At 33.3% G+C, this 26,971-nt stretch overlaps 3 protein-coding genes across 4 annotated transcripts; 1 reads left to right on the forward strand and 2 right to left on the reverse strand.

Annotated features, from left to right (window-relative positions):
- Window positions 1-3,159: 3,159 nt before the first annotated feature.
- On the forward strand, window positions 3,160-5,078 carry LOC148610103 (uncharacterized). The gene has a single exon (XM_088542186.1). The coding sequence runs from the start codon at window positions 3,229-3,231 to the stop codon at window positions 4,441-4,443; it is 1,215 nt and encodes a 404-aa protein (XP_088398312.1). The 5' UTR covers window positions 3,160-3,228; the 3' UTR covers window positions 4,444-5,078.
- A 3,484-nt stretch (window positions 5,079-8,562) lies between these two features.
- Window positions 8,563-18,458, reverse strand: LOC148610104 (protein HTATIP2-like). 2 transcript variants are annotated; one of them, XM_088542188.1, is made up of 7 exons: window positions 18,271-18,394; window positions 17,493-17,635; window positions 16,273-16,462; window positions 15,002-15,109; window positions 13,233-13,370; window positions 11,496-11,557; window positions 8,563-9,031 (listed from the first exon to the last, which is right to left on the reverse strand). In XM_088542188.1, exons 3-7 carry the CDS (start codon window positions 16,459-16,461, stop codon window positions 8,761-8,763), a joined length of 768 nt encoding a protein of 255 aa, XP_088398314.1. In that variant the 5' UTR covers window position 16,462; window positions 17,493-17,635; window positions 18,271-18,394; the 3' UTR covers window positions 8,563-8,760. The 2 variants fall into 2 exon arrangements, with proteins under 2 accessions (XP_088398314.1, XP_088398313.1); XM_088542187.1 differs by lacking the exon at window positions 17,493-17,635 and having other exon boundaries at window positions 18,271-18,458.
- A 4,803-nt stretch (window positions 18,459-23,261) lies between these two features.
- On the reverse strand, window positions 23,262-23,873 carry LOC148610105 (protein CFDP2-like). The gene has a single exon (XM_088543176.1). It carries the CDS (start codon window positions 23,871-23,873, stop codon window positions 23,262-23,264), a length of 612 nt encoding a protein of 203 aa, XP_088399302.1.
- Between the last annotated feature and the right edge of the window lie 3,098 nt (window positions 23,874-26,971).

A 26,971-nucleotide genomic window follows, 5' to 3' on the forward strand; every position in this document is an offset into this window, starting at 1 on the left:
TTCCGATCACCATTCTAAATTTTGTCGTGTCGGTAGGTATGGATTTATTTTTATTTAAAGTTTTTAAAATGGAATAAGTCATAGTGACACCAAACTTAGAATACAATGAACCAAATATGCAAAAAATGATAGACTTGGCCCACAGCCTAATCCCTTATTAAATCGCTAATGTATTTTATGTTAATTTCTTTATGAACCAAATTCATTTTTTTTACTGTTTACTCACCAAACTAGAGTGTAAATATGTACAGATTGGACACATAACGAAATAATTAAAATGCGTTATGTACTTTTTAAAAATGTCGATGAAGCATGATTTAAACACATACTATAGTGGCTCCAGAGAGCCTAAATCGCTCACCTGGTCAAAAATAGTCTTTTTTACAAGACAACATAACACTTTATTGCATTTTGCTGTTAACAATCATCATAGAGATACAGCTAGCATTCTCTTCTATGAGCCCTATAGTTATTAAAAATAGTCTTTTTAGCTTACTAAAGCTGGACTCTTGACCTTACCGTACTATTGTTGCAATAATCATATTATCAATAGAGAGCATCTTAGTAACCCACCCAGTTTTTATATTATGAAATAAATTACTCATAGTCATTTTATCCTTTTTAATGGCAATAACTCCAAAATTAAGCAACAGATCTTTATGATAATTTTTGGCAATTTGATAATCTCCGTCTCGCCATATGCTGGTCAATTTTTCCTCCGAAAAAATTTGGCTAAATCGGTTGGTTTTCTAATAATTTCTGCAAATTCTCAAATTTTATTAGTGTACACTACCAATAATTTACCAACGTTAAACTAACACATTTCTATTTTGTACTGAAACTGTACTGTTGTAATGACTACTGAAACAGTACTGTGTTTTACAGTGACGTTACAATACTGTCTATTACAGTAATGTTACAGTACTGTCATTTACAGTAGTGTTACAGTTGTGTCATTTACAGTAGTGTTACTGTACTGTCATTTACAGTACTATTGCAGTACTGAATTTTACAGTACTGTTTCTTTACTTAAGTTTTCAGTACGTTTTCAGTACTGTCTTTTACAACGCATTTCAGTACTGTGTTAAAAAACTACATTTTCAGTACTGTATGTTTCAGTAAGTTTTCAGTGTTGTGTTTTTGTGAATTGCGTTTTACAGTATTGTGCCAGTACTATATTTTTCAGTATAATTACAGTAAAGATCGCATAGACATTTTCAAAAATACATGTTTGACTTTGTTGTCATATACGACGTCACAATATTTGTAACGTCATCAGCATATTGACCTCATTTTCATTATTTTCAATTTGGCAAACATTAGGAATGATAAATACTAAACTATACAGGCTGATTCAACTGGGGATGGTGTACTATTAAAATGCTCAAAATTCAAAGTTTTTTTTGTAAAAAAAATCACTGGATTTCCGCCCTCTTTCTTCAGTCATGTTTCGCAACCGTTGCACACTCATTCTAATGAATTAAGGCCAAAGCTATATATTCTATGTTGCATAAAATGACATGCTATTTAGATGAACAGGAAATATATTAACTAAGGGAATTTTACTTATTTGGTTCATAAATGTTTAAATACAAATAAAAGATAAAAGAGCTACAATTACACCCTGTCCAGTGCCGATTTTTCGGATGTTATATCTCAGTTGTATAAAAAAAAAACCTGTCGCTCACAAATTTTACGTTTTTCGCCCACCAATATTTTAAATTAGTTTATTTCCCAAATTAAGACAGCTGAATTAAGCAATTTTTAGCGCAAAAGCTTTGTAGAATATATTGCAAAAAGAATTAAGTGCAAATTTGAATTTCTGACGCTTTATGCATAAAAAAATCACCTGTCGCAAAACTCGCCCTAACTTCCATTCAAAGTCATATGTTAGGATATAATATCAAGCTGCTGAATTCGGTAACTTCTGAGAATAAACAAAGAATGTCTTTTATAACAATAAAAAACATACCTCGTGTAATTGGCACCAACTATATGTCTCACAAAATCGGAAATATTCACAATTTTCAGTGTCTCCTTTATGCAACACATAATTTTGTACTTTAAAATTCAGTAATGAGACATTATTGTAAATGACAATACTGTAACATTACTGTAAATGACACTACTGTAACATTACTGTAAAAGACAGTACTGTAACGTCACTGTAGAAGACAGTACTGTTTCAGTAGTCATTACAACAGTACAGTTTCAGTACAAAATAGAAATGTGTTAGTTTAACGTTGGTAAATTATTGGTAGTGTAGGCCATGTTTTAGACAGATGAAACATTGTTAAGGATATCCTAACAAATATTCATGCCACCAGTTACAATCAAGACGGTTACAATCCATCCTACAAGCTGTCCCAGAGGTGAAGATTAAAAAAAAACATTTAAGGACCCATAACTCATTCATCTGTCTACGGATCTTTCTGAAAATTTCGGCATAGGCCCAATTCATAATCTTGCTGAACAATTTTAACCCTTGTCTGATTTTAGCTAAACCCAACTGTTTTTTTTTAGTTATTTGCATAATTTTGCAATATGATCCCTACGGTCTAACAAGACCATGTTTTCGCCTGAACAAAAATTCCCACACATATGTTCTACATAACAGTCATGCTAAAATTTGTTTAAATCCATCCAGTATAGTTTCAGAGGGGAAGATTTTCAAATTTGGAAATGTAAAATTCGGGAAAAAATCCATTTCAGGACCTATAAATCATTCATTAGTCAAAGGATCTTCCTGACAATTTCAGCATGGGCCCATCCCATTATGCTGAACAATTTTACCCTCAGCCAGATTTTAGCTTAACCCAAATGTTTTTTTGAGTTAAGTGCATAAATCTGCATTTTAACCCCTATGGTCTATTTTTAGTAACGGCGGCCATTTTTTTCACCACGCATGGATTGTTAAAAATACCCTTAGGAACATCCATGTTAAGTTTGGTTACAATCTGTTAAGTAGTTACAGAGAAGAAGATGACTGAAAAGGTTTACGGACGACGACGAAGGACGACGGACACAAAGAGATAACAACAGCTCATATGGCCTTTCGGACAGGTTAGGTAAAAAGCAAATTTTAGGCTTTTAATTACTGTAATCCGTCCATTTTCTTTTTATTTTGAGATCCGGATATTAATTCTGAACCCGTGCCCAGAACAGTTTAATAACTTACAATGTCCAAAACCGGAAGCAGGTGCTTGGAGATTGTAAACAACTTTCCCGATGGGTGCATCAAGCCAAAGGCACCAGAAAGTGAACTCTAATGGGATAGTTAACGAACAGTATGCATGCCTTCCGGTATTTGGAACTTCAAACAACGACGTTGACAAATGTTGCATGTCTTATAGACTACAATCCCATTGCATTGACAATCGACATATTCATGCATGGATTCAGAAATATGGACGCGCATCATGCCTCCACGTAGCTGATCTGACGCATAAAAAATACAGCAAAGCCTGGATTCAAGAAGACCATGAACTTGACTTTTTACCAAGTAAAGTCGTCAGCAATTCTGCTTTACAAATGTGCAATGTTGTCGGTTTCTATAAAGATCTAGTTGTTACTCAGATTTTCTGTCAAAATGCTGTAAAATTTGTTATTACAGGAATTAATGACAATGAATGCAAACTAATATTCAACAAACCTTATCTACAGCAACAAAAACTTCAGCTTTATGAATGTTATATTAGTCCAGATGAGAACTACATGATATTACGCCAGAATTCGATCTATGCCACTGCATATGCAAAAGAACTTGAAAATATTGAAGGAGTAATCTTAGTGAAGTTAAATTGGATTACTGGAACAGGTGAATCAATCTGTTGTGAGAACTTGAATATACATGTGTTGCCAACTAACCATAAATATGCTCTGACCTTTGATTCAAGAACAGGGTGTGACATAGCAGTGTTTACTTATGTGGTTGGATCTGACAGGTGCAATGTCAGTCTATATAAAATCAAGAAGGACCTTGTTCTTTTCCAAATAGCACTGTTTATCAATGAATTTGAAGCATTACCTGGGAAATTTCAAAACCTTCAGTTTTTCCGTGATGGATCTGCATTACTTTTGTCTGTTCTTGGTAGTACATTTTATCGGGTTGGTTCATTAAGCATGGGTCCAGCTATTTGCAGGGATAAGTTTGTGACAGTGTATTGGCTAGATCCATCAACCTATGATAAGCTAGGGTCATTCAAATACATTTCATTGAATTCCATAGAGCATTATACTCCAATGATCTCACCGAGTGGCCAATACTGCTTTTGTGGTGGTAAACTACATCATGTTCATATGTTCAAACCAAGTCCAAATGAAGTAAAGACATTAAAGCAAATGTGCATGCATCTGTTAGCTGATTCTGTGTTAATAGAAGATGTTTGTAAACTTCCACTTCCAAAGAAAATCATAAGTCATCTTGAAAAAGGAATCTATTAAGATTTTACATTTGTTATTTGTTATAAATCAAACAATCATGAAACTGTTGTTATTTTAATGAGCCTTCCTCTAACTTTAACTCCTGGCCCATACGAATGCAATACCTGAACCAAACCGTGCAACTAAAATTGGTCATCAATTAGTTTCCAGTCAGTCAAACTGATCTGTTAAACCAATATTGCATCAGGTGACCACAGAGTGGTCAATTTATATTACAGATTCTGTTGTTTCTTTTGTCAATTTTTACACATGCATGTACATGTATTTACATAATGCAATAGATTTCAACATCAATTACTTTTATTATTCAATTGATTTATTAAATTATTATTATTTTTAAATACATGTGTACAACACGTGAATTTAATACCTTAAATTTAAAGTATGTTTAATACGGTAGTATACTGGATTCTTTCAATATATACCTTTTTTGTTCTCTGCAGATGAATAGTAAGAATTCTGTTGTAACAACTGTTTTATCTAAAAGTATTTTGTAATATTCCAATGCCTTTGTTGTGTATTGCCTTACCAATTCTTTTTTTTTTTCCAATATGTCATTATGTGAAAAGAGCATAACTTGTTTAGAGTTTGTCAAGATATAGTGTACAAAATTAAAAGTTATAAGAGAAACAGAATCTACATTACTTTTTTTGTCATTCTATATTTCTATAGTCTTGCTATTTAATGTTTTTATGGTGGCCACGATTTTTTTTTAGATAAAAATTTTCTCTATCATATTCCATATAGTGAAAAATAGCGAAGTCCCACAAGAATGATATTGAAGAGCAATGTAAATTGCTTACAACATAAGCCCTGTCTGTATGAAAACACATCAAATTTGAAATCAATCTTTCCACTTTAAAAAAAATACAAAATACAAAAGAGTACTGTCAAGTTGGACAAAAGCGCCACACCAAAGAAGGAAAGGACAATTATAAAAATGACATCATGCCTACACTTGCCAGCCTTTAACAAGGGGTAAGGTTCTTATTTAAATACACATTCATTTCAACTCTCATACAAAAGAAAAGAAAACAAAACCAATAACATCTGAAAGACGCATATTTCTGAAATATACAAATAATTAGAAAGATCTTATAGATTTGGCCCCTAGTTCTTAAACAGTTGAGATCAAAATCAACATCAGCCTTACTTCTGTTATAAAAAAAAATATTGTATTAAAATTTTATCAAGATCCATCAGCTATTTTAAAGATATTACAGGAGACAACACCACACCATTGTACAACCAAAATTTTGCAGCCACATAAAAAAGACAACCACAGAAATTTCTCCATGGCAACACGCTTTCACTTCAATATAGCTGGGGCTTCAAATAATGTACAAGATCCAATAACAGCATGTAATAAATAAATTGGGCAATAATAAAATGTGTACAACTTGGAAAACATAAACACAGCATACATAACAATAACATTGCATAGTGCATAAATAACCTTAAACATACAGGTTTTACATTTAGTGCACAATTGAACAGTACATTTATTGTGCATGTACAATGTATGTGGCATACTAGCTTATAAGGAAATAAAAAAAAAAAGAAATTTCATTTAAAATTTATTATTTTGACCCAGTAGTTAGAGGTCTTTTACAGCATATTTCAACAAGATTTTGTATATGTAAAATATTTAAGGGTCAACCTAGAAAAAATTGCAGAAAAAAAATATTTAATTAACAGACTTCTCCATTTCCTAAGTCTGTTACTGGTAAAGATTTAGGTGATGAAGAAATTTGTACATTCTTCTATCATGAAGTCCCAAGTTAAATCCACCAAAATAATAAGACATAACTAAAGGGGTGGACCATAACTTCCTTAATTAAACAATTGTAATTTCTGTATAACATCATAAATTTAATATGTATGTGTATTAATTACTTTATCAATTGACTAAGAGGAATCTGATTTAGTTTTGTTACACATCAGAATACATGTATGTGGTTAATTAATGTATTAGTTTTTAAGATTCGTACATGCAATAAGAAGAAGAGGTATGAACTATTTGTTAAGTACTTCTCTATGAAAGAATCGGGCAAAATGTGTATAAGGTGTGGCACATAAAGAAAAGAAACACAGAGATTTCATTGCATTATCCAATTGTTTTTCCCTCATTTCCTCCAGAAATAACAATAAAAGTGTTAAGTTTGCCTTCTTATGATATTGATTCTTTAAGTTTAGTTTAAAACTTAAAATGCACTTTGAAAAATTGGCAGGAAAACTTTCCCCCACTTTTTCCCTATATAAGCAGTCAACAAATATCTATGTTCCCAATGCTTCAGGATAAATTTAAATAGCTTTTCTGTTGTTTTCTAGATATACTGAATATAATTTAAGTAAAAATGACTAAATTGGGAATAATGATGTGCCACCCATTGCCTGATTCTTACACAGAATAGTACTTATAACCAGAGAAAACTGAACTTTCTCTCCATATTTCAAGGAAAGATAAAACTGAGAATTCAGAAATTGTTTTGTGTAATGAAATTTTTGTTTTTTTCATTTTTAAAGAGAAGTTTATTTAATTTGTAGAATTTTTAAAAGCAAAAATCTTGTATCATTTTCATTTAATGTTTGATATGAGTTATGATTATACTGCAATAATCTCTGAATTCACAATACTCTAAACACACAAGTGTACATAATTAAGTAGCATTACCAAATGCAACAAATACTTGAAATAATATGCATGATCATTTCTAGTCAAAAATACTTATGCCACTTTGAGCAGTCATCTTTTTTTCATTTAACATACACTTTAAATTGAGAAAAGTGTCTCTACAAGCACCAAGGTTATCTGGAGTAAATTATTTTATGATTAATTTATGAATTAATACTATTATAAGTCTAAATTTGCTCTTAGCATTATTATAATTATTTTTTTCTAAAGTATGAAAAAAAGCTTATTCAAAGTTAAACCAATAATCACTTTAAAATCTAACATTACAACTAATATCTTGGTGCTCATGACACTTACTCTCAAAAACAAAAGAGGGTGGGATGTATTACTTTTTTCATTTTTATTTGCTACAAAATTGGTAGTGCCTTTTACATTGATCACAAAAATGCTACTTTGTTTATCATTTCATAGCAGTAGCTATAAAAATGGGCAAAATGCTAGGCACCTTCAAAAGAGACCTGGAAGGCCAAAGAACCAAAAAATATTTTACTTGGTCTAATATATTTGATACTAATAAGCAAGTCAATAGGGGTACATTATAACAACACACTAATACTATAATGATAAGTCTCAAAAAGTTTAGGCTTAAATAAAGCATAGGGAAGTTAGAATCAATTTCTATACTTATAATTTGTGCATGAAAAAGTTTAAAACATTTTTCCTCAAAAAGCATTTTATACTGGTCAATATTTTCTGGAATATAACATGCAAATTTTTTGTACATCCATTTCTTCAAGTCATATCTCTGAATTCAAATTTTATTCTAGCTTCTATTTCAACACATCTAATCATTAATCCCTTGACAAAACAACCACCTCTACATTGTGACTATAAATATTTACCCACTAAGAATAAAAATAGAAATGATGCTAATGACAATAATTTAAACAGAATTGCACAAAACTATAACTTTTAGCTCCCAAAATATATACCCCAACCATTCTTCTACTAAGACAAAAATTAAAAATCTATTATTTGGATTATTTCCCTTTGAAAGCACTCATAGGCAATTATCTTATTTTACACACATATGCAACCTTTCAAAGTGACATAAAAAAAATGAAATAAAACACAATGGATAAAGAGCAATGTTCAATGACAGACAAACAAAGAAGGTACATGTAATTCCTTCATACCCCAACCCCTTCCAAAAAAAAAAACTTTGAGCACAGAGGTATAAACTATCTTGTGTATAGAGGTATTTTGTATATATGATGGATTTAAACCTGCTTGATCATAGCATTCTTATGCTTATAGAAACAGAGAATTCAGATGTTTTATTTTTTTCTGACTTAACTTTTTTCTGATGTAAAAGAAAATCAAATTTTCATATGTTTTTTAAAGTAACGTTTTTAATTACCAAAGATTTTTGGAAGCTTACCGTGACTGATGTTTTTGTTGTTTTTTTTTAACTGTTCCCAGTATTACATTTCATCTAAATAATAAGCTCTTTTCTACTTCTTATCAGTCTGAAAAATCTTCTTCCCTTTTGTTTCTTTGGCTTTTCAAATCATAAGAAAAAGTATTTTGAAAAAAAATCTCACTACACTTAAAAAACTTAAATTTTTGTTCATTGAAGAAACAGCACAAGATTTTAGAGACATGCCTCACTTTAAAACAATTCACAAATCCTGATTTTCTTGTGATTCTGTCAATTTCTTTGTGTTAGGTTTTATTGTACACTTTGTGGTTCCTCCAAGTGCATGAATAGCCTTGTTTTCAAATAGTTCTGTGTGATTATCTGTTTTGCTGACAGCGACATTGACCATTGCCTTGGCAACAACATCAGTGGGTGTGGTGATTGCAGTTGGAAAGAAGTATGAAAAAGGTTTCAATATTGTTCTGAAAAATGTTTCACCTGGACGACTTTCTTCTCTGTCACACATCAGTACCCTGTAAAGATAATGTAAGGCTGAATAAAATTAATTTCTTGGTTTTCAGACCCTCCCTCATCTCTTTTGAGGGTTTTTTGTTAGCCACTTTACAGCCATATCAATAAAATAGCAAGTGATACTGTGTATGCAAGCAAAACACAAAAGTCACCAAAACTGGCAAATGCTCGGATTTAATCCAATTCTAAATCCACCATTGAATTTATAATGCAAAGTATACCCAGAATTCAATTTTCTTTGAAATTCAACAATGTTGAAATTTTGTTGAATTTGGTGGCCATTTTGATAAAAAATGGCAGCTTTTAGACAAATTCTGAAGCTGCCATTGAATTCAGAATGTCATAGTCACCCTAGAAATAAATTTTCATTCAAATCAAACAATGTTGAAATTTTTGCCAATCTTGGCGACCATTTTGAAAAAAAAAGGTGGCTTTATAAAAAATGTTTACGCCTGTGATTTAAGCAGGTCAAGAACAGCTGTATGAGTAATTTTCATACAACTCAATAGTTCATTAATTTTATAAATGTTTTTTTTTTTTCATTTTTTCAGGTTTTGTTTTGGCAGCCATTTTGGGACTCAGGACCCCACATCATGACTGTAACACACTTTATTTGGCTTCAATAGCCTTCACGGTGTACAGGCTGCAGGATGAATGGGCTATGGTTCCTGATTTGTTCCCGTTGAAACCCACATATAGCAAAAAATTACTAGAAATGGACAAAACTGACCATTTTCGAGTGACAGACCCATTTTTATGTGTTGGCCCACACAATGTCCCAGCACCTCCTCACCCTATCCACCCCACCTTGTGATCACCCATCTTTAATTTATATATAACAATCATCATCAGTACCATTGTGTAACTAATTTGCATAAGTTTGCAAAATATCGAAATCTAGACTTCCGTTCAGAAATGCTCAGCACAAGGGTTAATTAATAACAAAAAACACCTTCCTCATAATTTTGCAATGCATTGTGTGAAAAATGTCTTCACTACTTTTAGTGACAATAAAGTAGTGAAAAGAAATGCCAAACTCCCTCGTATGTTTTCATGCAAAATGACTGTGAACCAAATTGTTGGTCTTAATGCATTATTTTTCATACTGTGCAATTAAGGATCCAGTAAAAACTCTAATTCAGGTTTCATAAATAAATGTTAATGCTAATGAAGATGATATGTATGCATTACTTGGTAACACATCATAAATAATTACCTTTGCTGTGTGTATCATTAAAATACAATAATCTCATTGAATAATCGGCTTGATATATGATGTTTTGTGAGTCACTGAAACACATCTACCAGCTACTGATGTAGCCATGCCCATAAATAAATAGACTTTTATTACCTATTTTCTATATTTATCTAACAATTAATTAAAATTATAATAAGAGAAACATTTGAAATGTATGTACCAATGTATAAGAATTCTATGTTTCATTCACATGTAAAAATATTGACCGGTCAAACATTTTGGACATGAAGCCCTAGTGCACATCATTGAAAATGTGCTAGGGTCATGCTTAGCACGCTTATGAAACATAAAAAATGAACATTAAATTCTTAAATAGAAAGTCACTTTAATTCACAATGTACCTACTCAAAAAATATTTTTCTTAAATAATGACTTTTTTTAAAGATTTTTTTTAAAATTCAGACTGTGTATAAATTATTAATTATATCACTAAACCAAATTTAGGTCATATCAAATAAATGAAACATCTTTGACTTTCAAAAGATCTCAAACCTTTTATTGAATATTTTAAGTGCATGTATACTCTAAACAACCAATAGCATTAATATAAATGTCAGAACTCTGAATATTGATCCAATATTAAATTATGCCCTTATGCCCCTGAGGAGCAGTTTGTTTAAAAGTTTATCTACTAGATTAATCTTTGTCCACTGTATATTCATTGTAATGTATATTATCAAGTGGATAGTGTTAGTCCAGCATATATATGTACATGTTTAAAACATGTATTAACAGAGATTTGCAGATTGCTGACAAGTGATCTAAAAACTGTTTGTTTTTTTAATTTGTTTTTTATTTGTTTTGTTACTACTAGATTTGTTTTGGATTGATTGATTGATTGACTGCAGTTTAACATCCATTAGCATTGACATTTTACAATTTGAGATGAGCCTTGCTTATTGAATATCCAGTCATTTTAAACCATTCTTTTGCATGCTAAATATTTGAGGCCATATAGCAAGCAAAGAAAAACAGGTTTTATCAAGTGTTTTCAAGTAAAGATGCCAGCATTTGATGAACACAAACATTAATATATTTGGCACATTAAACCATGAATAGCATATCAAAACATTTCAGATTCAAAGAATCTCTAGAATTTAAGTACTACACCATTACTTTATTTTTTTTTATGATCATTTAAAAATGTTCAAATCACAGACAAACCAAATATATTCCACTTCATCTTTACCCTACATGCATTTACATACCCAGGTCTGTAGATGGACAACCTATCAAAATGCATCACCTTTAATTCTTCTTCTACTTGGCCCTATAAAAAACACATTTTACTACAGTCATGTTACATGTATATAAATACTAGGGAGACACTGCCATAAATTTTGAAAATTTAAAGTATACATTTAGAATTTAGAAGTATAGAGAATCCTTTCGTGTTTTTATAAGTCATTTAAGCTACTATACAGCAAAATGTGCAACATATGACAATCATATGGTGCTCGATTCATATGACAATCATATGGTAATCATATGAAAATCATATGGTAATCATATGAAAATCATATGGTAATCATATGAAAATCATATGATATTTATCATGTGGTAGTCATATGATTATCATATCATTCTCATATGATAACATGGGCTTGAAAACATATGATAATCATACATTCGTGAAAAAAACATGTGATTATCACATGATAACCATGTGATTATCATATGATAAGTATGCGATTAGCTTATGTTAACTGAAACATATGATTATCATATGGTGCTAGATTTATATGATAATCATATGATGCAAACCATATGATTCTCATGTGTGGCACATTTGCCTGTGTAACTTTAAAACTCCATTTACTTTGGATATTGATACTTCAACTGGTAATACTTTGCCATATCCACATCACTAAAAAATAGCTTAAAATGCAATAAGAGAATTTTTTCTTGAATTATCTACCAGAAATGTAGGGATCCAAGTACTACACAGGAAAAATTATTTCACATGATTTTCTTACAAATATCACATGGTTTTCACCTGAACTGAGCAAATAAATTTTGTGTCAGAGTTCATGTGAAATTCATGTGAATCGAGCCTTCATGTGAAATTCACACAAGTTGTCCACATGCAATTCATGTTAAGTGAATTTCATGTGAAAATCATGTCAATGTCATGTGAAGTTCACATGAATTTCAAGTGAAGCTCGATTAACATGAATTTCATGTGAAAAATATCTGCCTGTGTAAAGTAATAAAATCTATCAGGTTCTACTTAAATTTTTAGTTAGATATAACAAAAAATAAGAACAGTACACTGTAACTCCTTAAGGAAAAGGAGCGTAAGGAGGTAGACCAAGGGTAAGGGACATAACTCTGGAAATCAGTGATATGTTTGTATTATATTCAATGTCACCAAAGCCTACCAAGCTTTCATTTGAAACAGAATGAAATCAGTCCAAGTTACTTTGATGCTTACATGAGATTGATGTAAAATGCTGAATATCATCAAAGCTAATAATATTTCAAAAAATTTGACATACATGTACATCACTAATCAACCGTGTTCAAACGACAATGTGACCCTTTAAATCCATGTTTAACTTCATTTAAATGCCTTATGGTATTCTTCAATTGACAGTGGACTTGAAGCACTATATTGGCATGTCCTCCCTTTAATTTGTAGAAAACAAAACACCCGAAGAAAGAAGCTATCTTCCACCAAGAAAACAATGTATTATTACTATCATTAAAATCCTGTAAAGATTGTTCAAAGTACAAAGGCTGTTCAAAAGTTTTATCTACTGGATAAGTATAGTACAATCTATGAAAGTTATTCAGTGGACAAACATTTATCCAGTGGATAGTTTTCAGTGTACAAGCTGTTCAAAGGTTTTATCCACTGGATAAGTATAATAAAATCTATAAAAGTCATCCAGTGGATAGTTTTGAACATCTGGGTAGCATTACAATGTACAAGAAAGACCAACCTTAATTCTGGTGTACAACAGGGAAGATTTTTTATCAGCTGCTTGCGTTGATACTAGAGAGAAATGTTTACATCCACTGGACTTTGCAATTTCTGCAGCTCCTAGGATGTAGTCATGGTCAACCTTTACAAAACCTTCCTGCAAAAAACAAAGTCAATATTTCTTACATATGGTGATGTTGGTTTAGTAGATTTTTCACATGGTCATAATAGACAGAAACAAAAGCTACTGTCATTTAGATACAGGATGGCATATGTAAAAAAAAATTATCTTTACACATACAGATACCAGTTGGCAATATTTGTTTCATGGAAATATACTGTGACATTTTGAAACTTCAAAATATTTTAATACATATGCATGATTTAAAAAAAACATAATTTTCCTCGTTCATATACATAAATCTCAGGTGTCTGTGCTGGAAATAACAATGGTAGGAAAAATTAATTGGCAATATTTGAATTTTCTTTAAGTAAAACTATTATTTAAGTAGAGGGGCTAAATTTAATTTCTGTTAAACTAAGCTGCATATAAAGAATGAATATACATGTAAGTGTGTTTCCTGCCTTTTAATTGTTAACTTTTTTTTATGGTACATGTATATGACAATCTGCAATATTCAAAGGTGTACACTCCTTGAAACCTTCCCGTTTCCCATTTTAACGTTCGTGCATCATGTATTGTGCATTAACACATAGCTTTGTATTCATCATAACGCAAGATAGAAGTGTTCATGTTAAAGCATGATTCAAGCATTCATTCAAATGCATGCTAAGAGCTTTCTTGTAAACACACAATAGGAGTATTTGTTTAAATGCACAATACAATAATATGTTTAAACGCAAAATAAAAACTTTAATTTATTTTAGTACCTCACATTCATTATTTATGTTATTCAACTGTTATTCTTATAATTTTTTGCTATTATTATTTTTTGTATTTTCATTAATTTTTTTTGTATTTTTTCTTTTTTCATTATTTCTTAATATTTTTCATTGTTTATCTATTGTGCGTTTAAACACACGCTGGGAATATTCATTTATCATGCATTAAAATGCATGACAGTTCATTGTGGATTGGTGAGCGTTTAGCATGTACATGTATTTCAGTATTGTGCACGCAGGAAACCTTGAGGTCTCAAGGAGTGTATATCTACCATAGAAATAGATGTACATGTGGGTGATCGAAGGACAACAAACCAGAGTTAAAAATAGTAGCCTGCCCACCAGCCTGAGACTGGGTATTTTTTGTCAGGGCTGACTAATTTTAGCAAAAATCTTTACAGCCATATAGTAAATATACTGAAAAATTGTATTCAGGATTGGCTAGAATTTGAGTGAGTTTCCTAACCTGCAACAAACCAAGATTGGTTGACCAAAAACATTAATACATTGTACTCAATATTTTTAAACCACAGCACATTATTTCTGCCTGTAATATTCTCGAACATTCTGATTTATTTTCTACTCTTTAGAGAAAAAGTTTCTTTTCAGACTTGCAATCTGTTGTGTAATGCTCATTTTGCTGAAAAAAAATACAAATTAAGGATCTCGATTCAGTGTTTTCGTTAATAATTTGAAATGGGGAAAAATTCAAATAAGGCAGAACATACGTAAAATTTTAAATTTGAATTTACTTCAGAAATCTGTAAGCCAGAAAAAATTTGGAGCTAGGTGGGTAATTTTGGCCACTGCCAGCATAAATTGAAGACTGAGTACATGTACTCTCTACAATTAATAACCACTTTTGCTAAGTCTTTGACTACTTACTGGTCCTGATTTTCCTCTTGTAGTTCCCAAACAACAGAACCCAGTATCTAAACCATCAAATGCTTCTTGAAAATCAGTTATGTTATCAAAATCAATTCTTTTTTGTTCCTGAGTAATATAAAGAAATTGTTCATCAATTTGTTTTAAAGAAAAGTTCAATATTTAGTTTTTACACATAACTCGTGAATAACTACAGTGTATCCATCTGCATCATGAGAACTGATTTGTTCACTGTTGCACAGTTTTTCACTCCTTTTTTATTTATCTCAGACGTGCCATTATAAAAGCAACTCAGCAGCCTTTTGTAGAATAGTAGAAGACTCTTACTCTACCAGTGCACCTAGTCCATGCTCCCAGTTTCTAGTAGAGTCCAGGTTACTCATTTACCTTTGTTTCTTTGTACATTTTATTTTGGCTATGTCATGTTTTTGATGTATGTACTTATTTAGTCTAGTCTTTATTGTTGGAATATCTCGGTTCTCTTGATTACTCTTTCTAACAGTAACAGCTTTTTAATTTTTTCAGGCCATGATATCTACTAGAAACAAAATTTATATTAATTCTAAAAATTCATTTCCTTCAATGATAAATGAAAACATCTCCATTGAAATTAAGTTTACAGTTTGACTGACCTTTAGAAGCTATAGTTTTTCAACTTCATTAAAAAGAGGCAAATGTATCACAAAAATTAGTTTTGATTGTCGGTTTCTTTATCAAGGATAATAAATGAGTAACAAAAGGGAAGCAGACATTGGCAAAATTCGAAGTAAATAAACAGTAGAATTATAAAATCATTACAACATATCCAAGAAAAAAAATAGTATCTCTGCTTTATAGAAAAGTTGTTTCCACGTACATTTGTACAATACACATGTAACTACCCCATGTACTCTAGTCAGTCTATGTACATGTACATTTGTAAGTGTGTTAGTACTAACTTGTACAGAACTAAGCTAGTGCTTAAAATTACAGCCTTACCAGTCTTTACTAGGGCATAAATCAAATTACAGCCTTACCAGTCTTTACTAGGGCATAAATCAAATTACAGCCTTACCAGTCTTTACTAGGGCATAAATCAAATTAAAGCCTTACCAGTCTCTACTAGGGCATAAATCAAATTGCTTTGGTTTGCCCTTTTTTACCTATTCTGAAAAAAAATAGTCTGTCAAAATACATTTTCATCTTTAGCAATCTTTGTAACTTTTGACTTTGAAAGTTGTATTTTGTTTACGCCTAGGGAAAATAAATCTTAATATCGAAACTAAACCTACAAATTCTGGACCAATATCTGGTTCAAGGTCAACCTCTCTCCTTCCTATTAAGACAACTTTGGTAAATGGCTTCTTTCTATTTAACTCTTTTACAAGTTCTTTACCAACTTCCCCAGTATAACCCAGTACAAATGCAGTATGGCCTTCTTTTTTAAATTCTTCTAAGTTTGCATCAGAACTAGCAGCCATGCTGAAAATAAAGCATTGAGAACTTCAAAACTATATAGAAAACTGATCTTAAATCAGAAAAATTGCTTTTCTCATAATTATAAAAAAATGTACATGAACATGTAACATTGTTTACATTATCAACATCACCACCAGGCCTGAAGTTGCATGTCATAAAGGTAAAAACTGATGTTTAATGATTTCTAAATAAACAACTCAGTATATGCACAATCAATCTAGATTCATGCTGGTAAATAAGCCTAACAAAATAAGAGATACCAGTGATATTGTTCCGCTTTTATTGCAGCCTTCACAACTAACTTTACAGTTCACAAGCCCGAAATACAGACTCAGTTTCCAGAAATTTTTATACAGTAACTGGCCTGTAGTAGTTAATTTTATAAGCCCACCTCCATTTTCACAAGCCTTGGGGCTCAGACTACTGCTTAACCGTGAAGACTGCAAAGGGAGGAAAATTCCAAATTGTCATGCATAATTTTTTGAAAACCATGTAAAGAAGCCAGTGAAATGTTCCTAATACGTGATTTCTCAGCCTGGTACTTTGTTCACTTCTGGGGAATGTTATTTTCCGCAAGTTGTAACCTAATGAGTTTTGGGAGTAAGTATTTGTCAGTTTGGTATCGATTTTCAGTTCAGGATCGTCATTAGATCTGTCCCCCGAAAAGTATTTTCCCAACACGCTGAAAATATGAAATAAATCTAAAAAAAATGAAGGGTTGGGGCCGTTTTTAAAACGAGGAACAAAATCATTCGATACATGTAGAATGCATGGTTTTCAATAAACATCATAATTAGTACACCAATAAATACATGTACAAAATGTACATTGTACCAGCTATCAGAGAAAAATTGGCTTGTAGTCAAAATCCAGGAGCTTGAGGAATGGGTTTGAATCTAAAAGTATTTGCACATTATAGGCAAGCTTGAAAAAAACAAAAAGATGGATCAAATTAACAGCTAACATTGAAGAAGCAGGATTTGAAAACTCCTTTCACAATTAATCCATAACTTTATTAAAAGCTAACAAGTACCTGTTTCAAATTTGAAGCAATGAAAAATTTAATTATTCAATTAACCAATGTGCATTGTTGTCTACAAATTGCTTTGTTTGATGCCAAGAACGCACACCATGCTGAGTAATGGATCCATAGTGGACAGATTCATCATAATCTTCCTAAAATTGGAAGAAGGTCAATACGATCGCTTAAATCTTGATTTTTTTTTCCAAATCCTATCCCATATTGTCCTTGCTTCATTTCACTCTGCATTTCATTATACATGTACATGTATAAATGCTGCACCCACCCTCCACCCTGATATCCTGGATCTGCCCCATGCACATTTTTTGTAACATATTTACTAGATGCGAAACGTAGCTCTAACTATTTTTTGGTATTTTTTTTTAATGTTATCTAAAAAAAAATTAAAAAAAGATCAAGAGCTACGATTTCCCAGCTATATATTTACAAACTATGTAACTATGTTCTATGTAAAAAAAAAAGCTCACACATTCGGTCCCCTCCCCACCCCCACCCCCATTTCTGTTAACAAGTACAAAAATGTACTTCTATCTGTGTAGGCAGCTTTCTTACTCTTAGCGTTTCAGTGTACCGTTATTTGTTTGTTTCATTTGTTTTTTGTTTTTGTTTAAACTGCATTTGAAAATACGACAATAGCTTAACAATGTTTATTGCATCTTTCAAAACAACAACGAAGATACTCGGCCTTGGCTGGAGGTGGAATGATACCGATCGATAAATTGCTTCTGAATCTGACCAATGCAAGCCAATGCGACGTCTGAAGTCTTACTTGCAACAGTAGTCAAGTTCGTGAGTGGACCGTACTTCATGGAATGCCAGAAAACCACATAACGCCAAGATGATGGAAAAGACAGCGATAAGAAAACCTGGGATGATTTCGTCGCACTTGAACCATAAAATTTGCATTTTGTGTATTTTGTTGAAAATGTCACTTCCTGCTCTCACTTTCTGGGTCAGTCAAAATACAGACAATGTCCGATTTGTGGGGAAAAAAATCAAGTCATAATCTACACAAAATATGCATAATTATTTTTCTTTAATAAAATTCCAATTTATAATTGAAATGTGATTGAATTAGATAAATTAAAAGAAGTCTAAAATTAACTATGATGTCCGAGATCAGTATCAGGAATTTAGTGTTTTTTTTAATTGGATGCCATGTCGTCACATAGACTTTTCGTCCTTTTAAGTAATCAAGGGAACCAAGGTTATAGCCGTAATCAAAAGAATGCAACCCAGGGACAAAGACCAGACATGAAAACAGACTAAAACCATACATACAAAGTAACAAAAGCAAATAAGCAACTCGGACTCCACTAAAAATTGGGAGCATGGACCAGGTGCACCGGTAGGGTAAACGTCCTCTGCTTTTGTAGAAACACCCACCGAGTTGCTCATAAAAAGTCAAGTCCAGGGTAGACAAACGAGGAAAGGAAAACTATGACCCGTTGAATAAAATCAATTTTCATGGTGCAGATGGATACACCATAACGATCCACGAGTTCATGATGACGACCATAAAACTTCTGTAGTGATGACTTCAATCTTGTAGCAATATAACACTGTTCCAGAAGCCTATTTGTTAGAGTTCTAGCGCGATACAAAAAGTCTGCGTAGTTTCGGCAAGCTCTGGCATAACGTATGAGTTGTGATATGAACACTCCATACGCAGGTGCTGAAGGAATGTTGCCACAGATGAAAGGGAAGTTGACAATTCCGAATGAAAAGTGATCACGTTTGTCGTAAAGTTTGGTCAATAGTTTTCCTTTACCACCGATTTCTAACTGTAGGTCAAGATATGAGGCTGACCTTACAGTGTCTGTAGTATCCTTTATCTCAAGTTCTTTGGGGTAGATGCGATGTATCAAATCCCCGAAATTAGGATTGTTTAAAGATATACGTCATCTATATAGCGGAAACTGAGATTAAAGGATCTAGCCAAACGATATTTTTTTTATTTCGGAGCCTTTCTCATGGGAGATTTTTTTTTATTAGAAATATTTGAAGTAAATTAGAGGTACATGTACGGAACGTAAATTGTTATTATGGAATAATAAAATATGATTGCCCCCTCCCTCTTTATTAAATCCGCAAAAACCTCTTGACCTCCTATTTCAAGTACAATAAATTATTCTAACCTTTCGTCTTTAGTTTCATACTTGTATTGTATAAAGTGTATTGGTAGAGAAGTTGTGAAATTCAGCATCTGTCCATATCCTTCTACTTTCATTTGAATATACATGTAAATGTTAACATCAAAATCAAAATGTTTAAGTAGCTATCTTTGTAAGAATCATGCAAAACCTGAAAAATGTGATACACCCCCCCCCCCCCAAAAAAAAAAAAAAAGGCTACACATTTTTATTTTTGTAATTAAGTTGTTTTATGGGTCTACACTATGAAATGTGTAATTATTCATTCAAATCTTCCTGCTCTTAGGAGATAATCAACATTGAAAATCCAGTAGATTCTGTTGTATTTGAGCGTCATTTACAGAGTTACCTCCCTTAATTTTGAAATCTACAGTGCATTCTTTATAATTTTCATCTAAGAGCACGGGTTATATGAAAAACCACATGTTATTTTCTGTTTAGTATGACATTTCAAACAAAATATCAAAAACAAAAAAATGTAGGCTTTTTACCCATGAATCACATTTTGCATGATTCTTATCTGAAGTGCTATTTAATATCATTTAGTGTTGATTCCTACAATTTTGTAAAATGAAAATATTCTTGAGCAAGCAATATTTATACATCAGAAATATTCTCTGTTCACTTAAATTGAACATGCAAGTATAAACATAAAGTCTAGGACAAATAATGATGTGCTTCCTATTAGCTACGCGTATTTCACTCTCAAATTATTCAATGGGATTGGTCATTATTGGAAGAAAAAATAATTTTACAATACATATAACATATAAACAGATTTTTATGAGTAATTTATGAGCTCAATGTTGAGAATGGAGCTTTTTAAAATTAAAATTCTTACAGACCTTACTTATTTTTTGGAAGTGATAGTGAAATGTTAAGGTTCCATTATAATTGTGCGACGTAAGAATGTAGAAAAAATGTAGAAAATATCATGCCCTTTGACAGTTAATATATATCAAAAAGTTCGTTGTACCTCAATACTGGACCTAAATAGGTGTCATTCATAATGATTGTACAGAATTGAAATGTAATAATGGTAAACAACATCCCTTTTCAACCAATAATACAGAGCTTTTATATTTATCTTTTCAGTTTTAAATTTATATAGAAAAATATATATTTTCATACTATATATTCCTCATACTTTGTAAGAAATAATTCCAAATCATCTTCCAAATATACAGAGGAAGATGTTTACAAAATGCTGGAATTTTTAATCGACAACATATTTGTCCAGTGTGGTGGACGTGTTTTTCAACAAACGATCGGCATTCCAATGGGAACAAATTGTGCTCCTCTACTTGCTGACCTATTCCTTTACTCTTATGAGGCTGACTTTATAGCTGATCTGATCAGAAAGAAAGAATATCGTTTGGCTAGATCCTTCAATCTCAGTTTCCGCTATATAGATGACGTATTATCTTTAAACAATCCCAATTTCGGGGATTTGATACATCGCATCTACCCCAAAGAACTTGAGATAAAGGATACTACAGACACTGTAAGGTCAGCCTCATATCTTGACCTACACTTAGAAATCGATGGTAAAGGAAAACTATTGACCAAACTTTACGACAAACGTGCTCACTTTTCATTCGGAATTGTCAACTTCCCTTTCATCTGTGGCAACATCCCTTCGGCTCCTTACTTACTTACTTACTGCCCTTTACGCCACTGGCATGTAGGGCAGCAACGAAGTTCCTCCACTCTTGTCTATCATTGGCAAGTTTCTGTAATGTGCCCCAAGTCTTCTTATGTTCTTTGACTTCTGCTTCAATGGTCCGTCTCCAGGTGATCTTTGGGCGTCCTCTCCTGCGTTTTCCCTCAGGTGTCCAGAATAGGGCTGTTTTTGTGTTGTCTTTTGGGTCTTTTCGCAGGACATGTCCTAACCACTTCCATCTTCGGTTCATAATGATGGTGGCCATGTCTTCTTGTTGGCATCTATTAAGGAGGTCCTGATTACTGATCTTAAGAGGCCAAAATATTCTTAGGATCCTCCTCATACTCCTGGTGTGAAAGGTTGAGAGTTTGTGTTGGTCTAACTCTGTTATCCTCCAGCACTCTGACCCATAAAGCAGGATAGGCAAGACGCAACTGTTATACAATTTTAGTTTGGTGCGGATAGTGTACTGTCCTGATCTCAAGACAGGTTGCAAGCTATTAAATGCTCCTCTTGCTTTTGAGAGTCTAAGGTTGATGTCGCTCTCCGCACCTCCATCAGTTGTAACTAAACTACCGAGGTTTTGAATTTGTTGGTAAAAGGTAGACATTGTTCGTGCAGTTTGATAGGTGTTGGTGTGTTTACATTCAACATCATAACCTCGGTTTTCTTTTTGTTGATGTTTAGCCCAATTTGTCCTGCAAAATTCTGAAGTTTCTTGGTCTTTTCTTGTATGTGTTGGTGGGTGTGAGAAAGCAAAGCTATGTCATCGGCAAAGTCTAGATCTTCCAAGATGGAGAAGGTATTCCATCTGATGCCTCTTGGTGTATCTTTCGTTGTTTGTCGCATCACCTAATCAATGGCTATGATGAAAAGTGTTGATGACATAACACAGCCTTGACGGACTCCAGTTTTTACATTGAAATACGTGTCGCTGTTGTTTCCGACTCTGCATCTGAAGTTCGTGTAGAAACTTTTGATGACGTCTATAAGTTGTTGTGGTATTCCGTATGATCTAATTATTTTCCATAAACTTTCTCTATGTATGCTATCAAAAGCTTTTTCAAAATCTATAAAGTTAATATAGAGTTGTCTCTACCATTCAGTGCTCTGCTCAATAATATTGCGTAGCGTGAAAATTTTGTCGATGCAGCCTCTACCTGGTCTAAATCCAGCTTGTTCTTTTCTCAATAGTTCATCTACAGACCTTGCAATTCTTTTGATGACAACTTTGGCTAGTATCTTACTTGGGATAGAAATCAAAGTAATACCTCATCTGGTACTTTGGTCTTATTCCAGTTATCTTGGAAGATGGGATGGAGAATTTTTGCGGATAGGTATGGATCGTTTTTAAAGAGTTCTGCATTGAGATTATCACTACCTGGTGCTTTGCCACTTTTCAGACTTTTGATTGCTGTTATGATTTCAGATATTTCTGGTGGTTCTATATCTATGTCAAGCTCTACTTCTGCATCTTTAATTTCCAGTTCTTGAGAAGGTGGTGGCCTGTTAAGTAACTCTTCAAAATGTTCTGTACACCCTTTTTCTTGAGCGCTTTCTGAGATTAATATGTTACCCTGTTTGTCTTTGACAGGTAAATTTGGAGATGATCTATTCTTCCCACATATAGTTCTTGTAATTTTGTATAATTTACTCTGTTCTCCTTTCTGTGCTGCTTCTTCTGTATTATTTGCTAGCTCTTCCATAAAATTCCGTTTGTCTGTTCGAAATAGTTTCTTAACTTCTTTTTGTATTGAGCTGTATTCTTGTTGGAGTCTTTCTTTTAGCCGAGGTGATTTGGTCTTATCTCTTTTGGCTTTAATCTCTCTTCTATTATTTATTGTTTTCCAAGTTTCAGGTGTTATCCAGTCCTTATGTTTTTGCTTTTGTCGCAAACCTAAACACTTTTCGCTTGTTTGTATATATGTCGGTTATTTTGTTCCATTATTCATCAATATCATCCACAACATCTTCCAAGCGATTCTTGAGTGTTATTGAAAAGTCATTTTTTACCTTCAAGATGTTAAGTTTTTCTGTATCATAACGAGTGGTTATAACTTTCTTTCCAGCTGCTCTGAGCTTGAGTCTGATATTTGCTGTAACAAGTTGATGGTCACTTTCTACATCAGCTCCTCTTTTGACTCTTACATCTAGCAAAGATCGTCTCCACATTCCATTTATCATGATGTGGTCAATTTGATTTCTGTCTCTTAAGTTTGGTGAATACCACGTTAACTTGTGGATATCCTTATGAGGGAATAGTGTGCCTCCAATGACATAGTTGTTGATGTTGCAGAAGTCAGTTAATCTTTCACCATTTTCATTCATACTACCACATCCATGTGTACCCATAGTTCTTTCAAAGTTCAAGTTGTTATTGCCTACTTTTGCCTTCAGGTCACCTATGATTATTTTGATATCATGATGTGGGGTTTGATCTAACTCTTGTTGAAGTTGCTCATAGAATGCATCTTTGTCTTCATCGCTGGCATCATTTATTGGAGCATAGCACTGAAGTAGCGTCATATTAACTTGTTTACCCCTCAGTCCAGCCATGATCAATCTGTTGCTGACTGGTTTCTATTCCATCAGGGTTCTGTCTACTCGTTTAGAATGATGGCTACTCCCTCCTGATGTTTCCCATTTTCTCTTCCTGAGTATAGTACTGTTTCGCCTGTTGTTGTTTTTATCTTTCCAGATCCTGTCCATCTACTTTCACTGACACCTTAAATTTGTAGTTTGTACCGTTGCATCTCAGCTGTTATCTGTGCGAACTTGCCTGTTGCATACATCGTTCTCACGTTCCAACACCCGATGTTTGTATTGGTTTTTACCATGTTGAGGGCCTCCCTAGTCGTGTTGGTAGTCTCCTCTCGGCTTTTTCTACCTACAGTCATTAAAGCTCCACTGTTGGTGCGGTTGGGGCTCTCCTCCACAGTTGTAGATTTTTTCTTCGTTGCTGTTTCCGTAACATATCTTTTTTACAAGTTAGGGTAGTTAGCCCTAAGCTTAGCCCCCATAACTTGGAGGACCAGTAGATTTTCTTTAGGGGGATCCTTCCCTTAGATGGATGCATCACCATGCTAACGAGTACCATCTTTACGGATTTTCTGTCTGGGTTTTCTCCCATAGCCTTTGACTGTCCAAAGCCTTCTACAAGGCAGTAGTGTGATGCTCTTTAACCCATAGCTGGATCAGGGTTGATGAGTGCTAGGGCGTATCCACACGCCGATGGGCCTACACACTGCATCTCTAGGGTCCTTGATACTCCGAGATCCTCTACAGTTTAGCCTAGGATACTAGACCCTAGTTACCGTGTGCTGTCGCGAGGAGGCACTGTAGAGGTCTTAGACTGGTAGAGACTTTGTACTGACAAGAAAGACTTACGCACTCGGCTTTCTTTTCCACCTACAAGTAGGCTAGTCAGCGGCAGTAGTAGAGTCTGCACTAGGCGCATATTCAATCCCTGTGATAATAATCCCTAGCATCCCTTCGGCTCCTGCGTATGGAGTATTCATATCACAACTCATACGTTATGCCAGAGCTTGCCGAAACTACGCAGACTTTTTTATCGCGCTAGAACTCTAACAAATAGGCTTCTGGAACAGGGTTATATTGCTGCAAGATTTAAGTCATCACTACAGAAGTTTTATGGTCGTCATCATGAACTCGTGGATTGTTATGGTGTATCCATCAGTACCATGAAAACTGATTTATTCAACGGGTCATAGTTTTCCTTTCCTCGTTTGTCTACCCCGGACTTGACTTTTTATGAGTAACTCGGCGGGTGTTTCTAAAAAAGCAGAGGACGTTTACCCTACCGGTGCACCTGGTCCATGCTCCCAGTTTTTAGTTGAGTCCGAGTTGCTCATTTACTTTTGTTACTTTGTATGTATGATTTTAGTTACTTTATGTTCTTTGTTGTGTATGTCTGTTTTTCATGTCTGGTCTTTGTCCCTGGATTACATTCTTTTGATTACCGCTATAACCTTGATTCCCTTCATTACTCTTTCAGGTTCAGCAAATTTCAACTTATAATAATTTGATACTATTTTAACTAACAGCGGGCATGATTTAAAAAAAATCAATTTGGTAACCAGGTGCACTTGTTCGTCTTTTAATAGCGGAAACTAAAGAAACCAAAAAATCATGTTCTAAATATTATCTTATAAACAACTTCACCCGGCCCTTTAGTGTCTACCTGGTTCTTACTATCCGAATACTTGGCATTTGTAAGACAAAATTGAAATTGGAACTGTTTGAAACACAACAACCAGCTGTTGAGTGAACTATTAAGGAACAAAGGCGCAGTGTCAGAAGTGACTAGTATACTAATTTATATTACTATTAAAATCATGCCCCTCTGATTAATAAACTAATAAAGGATTGATCCCCTGTATTGGTTCCCTTTTTAATGCCCCTCCCCTACTTTTCTGTCGCCCCTTGGAGATAAGTAATGACCGGTCCCTAAGCGAAGTCCTATATTATATACTCTGTAACATGAATGGCCCAAAATATTTCTGTTGGGAGTACTATAGTCAATCGCAACTTCTCGGCCAATCTCTTTATCGTTGATTCCGATTATTGCCGGGATTGGCCGAGGATGTACCGATTGGATCCGGAGTACCGGTAGGACATATGGTGTTAAGAAATGATTGTATGACCCACGTATTCAGATGTGTACTATATGCAGTCTCGCATATATTACATCAGCGATATGTAATGAATGTTACATGTCAAAATCTGTATTACATGCTGTATCACCCGATCGAGACTCTAATATCACCCAAAGGGCCACCGGCCCGCGGGGTGATATAGGTCAAGGATTGATAAAGCATGTGATACAGATTTTAACATTTCATGTTCAATAAATCATACATCTAATAGAGACTATGCGATATAGGGTAGATGATATAGGGTTTAAACAAACACTTATAATGCATATTCAAAAAGGTTATATTTTAATATAAATATATGATATAACAACATAACGAGGCATTATGAATTAACTCATAGCTCAGTCCCAGATCTGGGGTATTTAAAAGTGCAATTGTATTTAGCTGTAATTTATTACAGTTTTTGAAGTGATTCAATGTAATGAGTAATTCGGTGTTTTTTTAATTACATGTAATGGAAAGTAATACATTACTTTCCATATTTTTGCATCAATTACTGATTACTTATCTCTTACATTTAATTACTTTGTGCCAGGTCCTTAGAACATTGTACTTGGTCTCATATTAGTGGTGCAAGTTCACCAGTAGACACGTGCTTCAAAAGTTTAATACTATAAGTAATAACTTTATCATTTTGTCTAAAACTAAAAAAAAATCCTCCAATTCTGTCACCCATATGAGAGTAAATGAGATATTGAACTACACAATTGTTATTGACTAAAAGTTATTTATTATGGAATTTTATATACAACTGCCTAACTCCCAACCCTTTCAATGTTAGTCTAGTAATGAGTAACTTTTTTTAGACCAGAGTATTCTGCTTCTGTTGCAATTGGATGACGCCTTTCTATTGCTTGGAAGGTGTTAAGGCCAAGTGGATGTTCTATAGCCTTAAGTTTTGATGATCAAAGGGTAACAGTGACATTTTAAAATTATCCTGATATTGATCTGACTATAGATTGGAACCTCAAGATATAT

Source organism: Perna viridis, chromosome 8 (genome assembly GCF_037379345.1).
Source record: "Perna viridis isolate PV_CMFRI_1.1 ecotype Kerala chromosome 8, ASM3737934v1, whole genome shotgun sequence".
NCBI classification, from domain to species: Eukaryota; Metazoa; Mollusca; class Bivalvia; order Mytilida; family Mytilidae; genus Perna; species Perna viridis.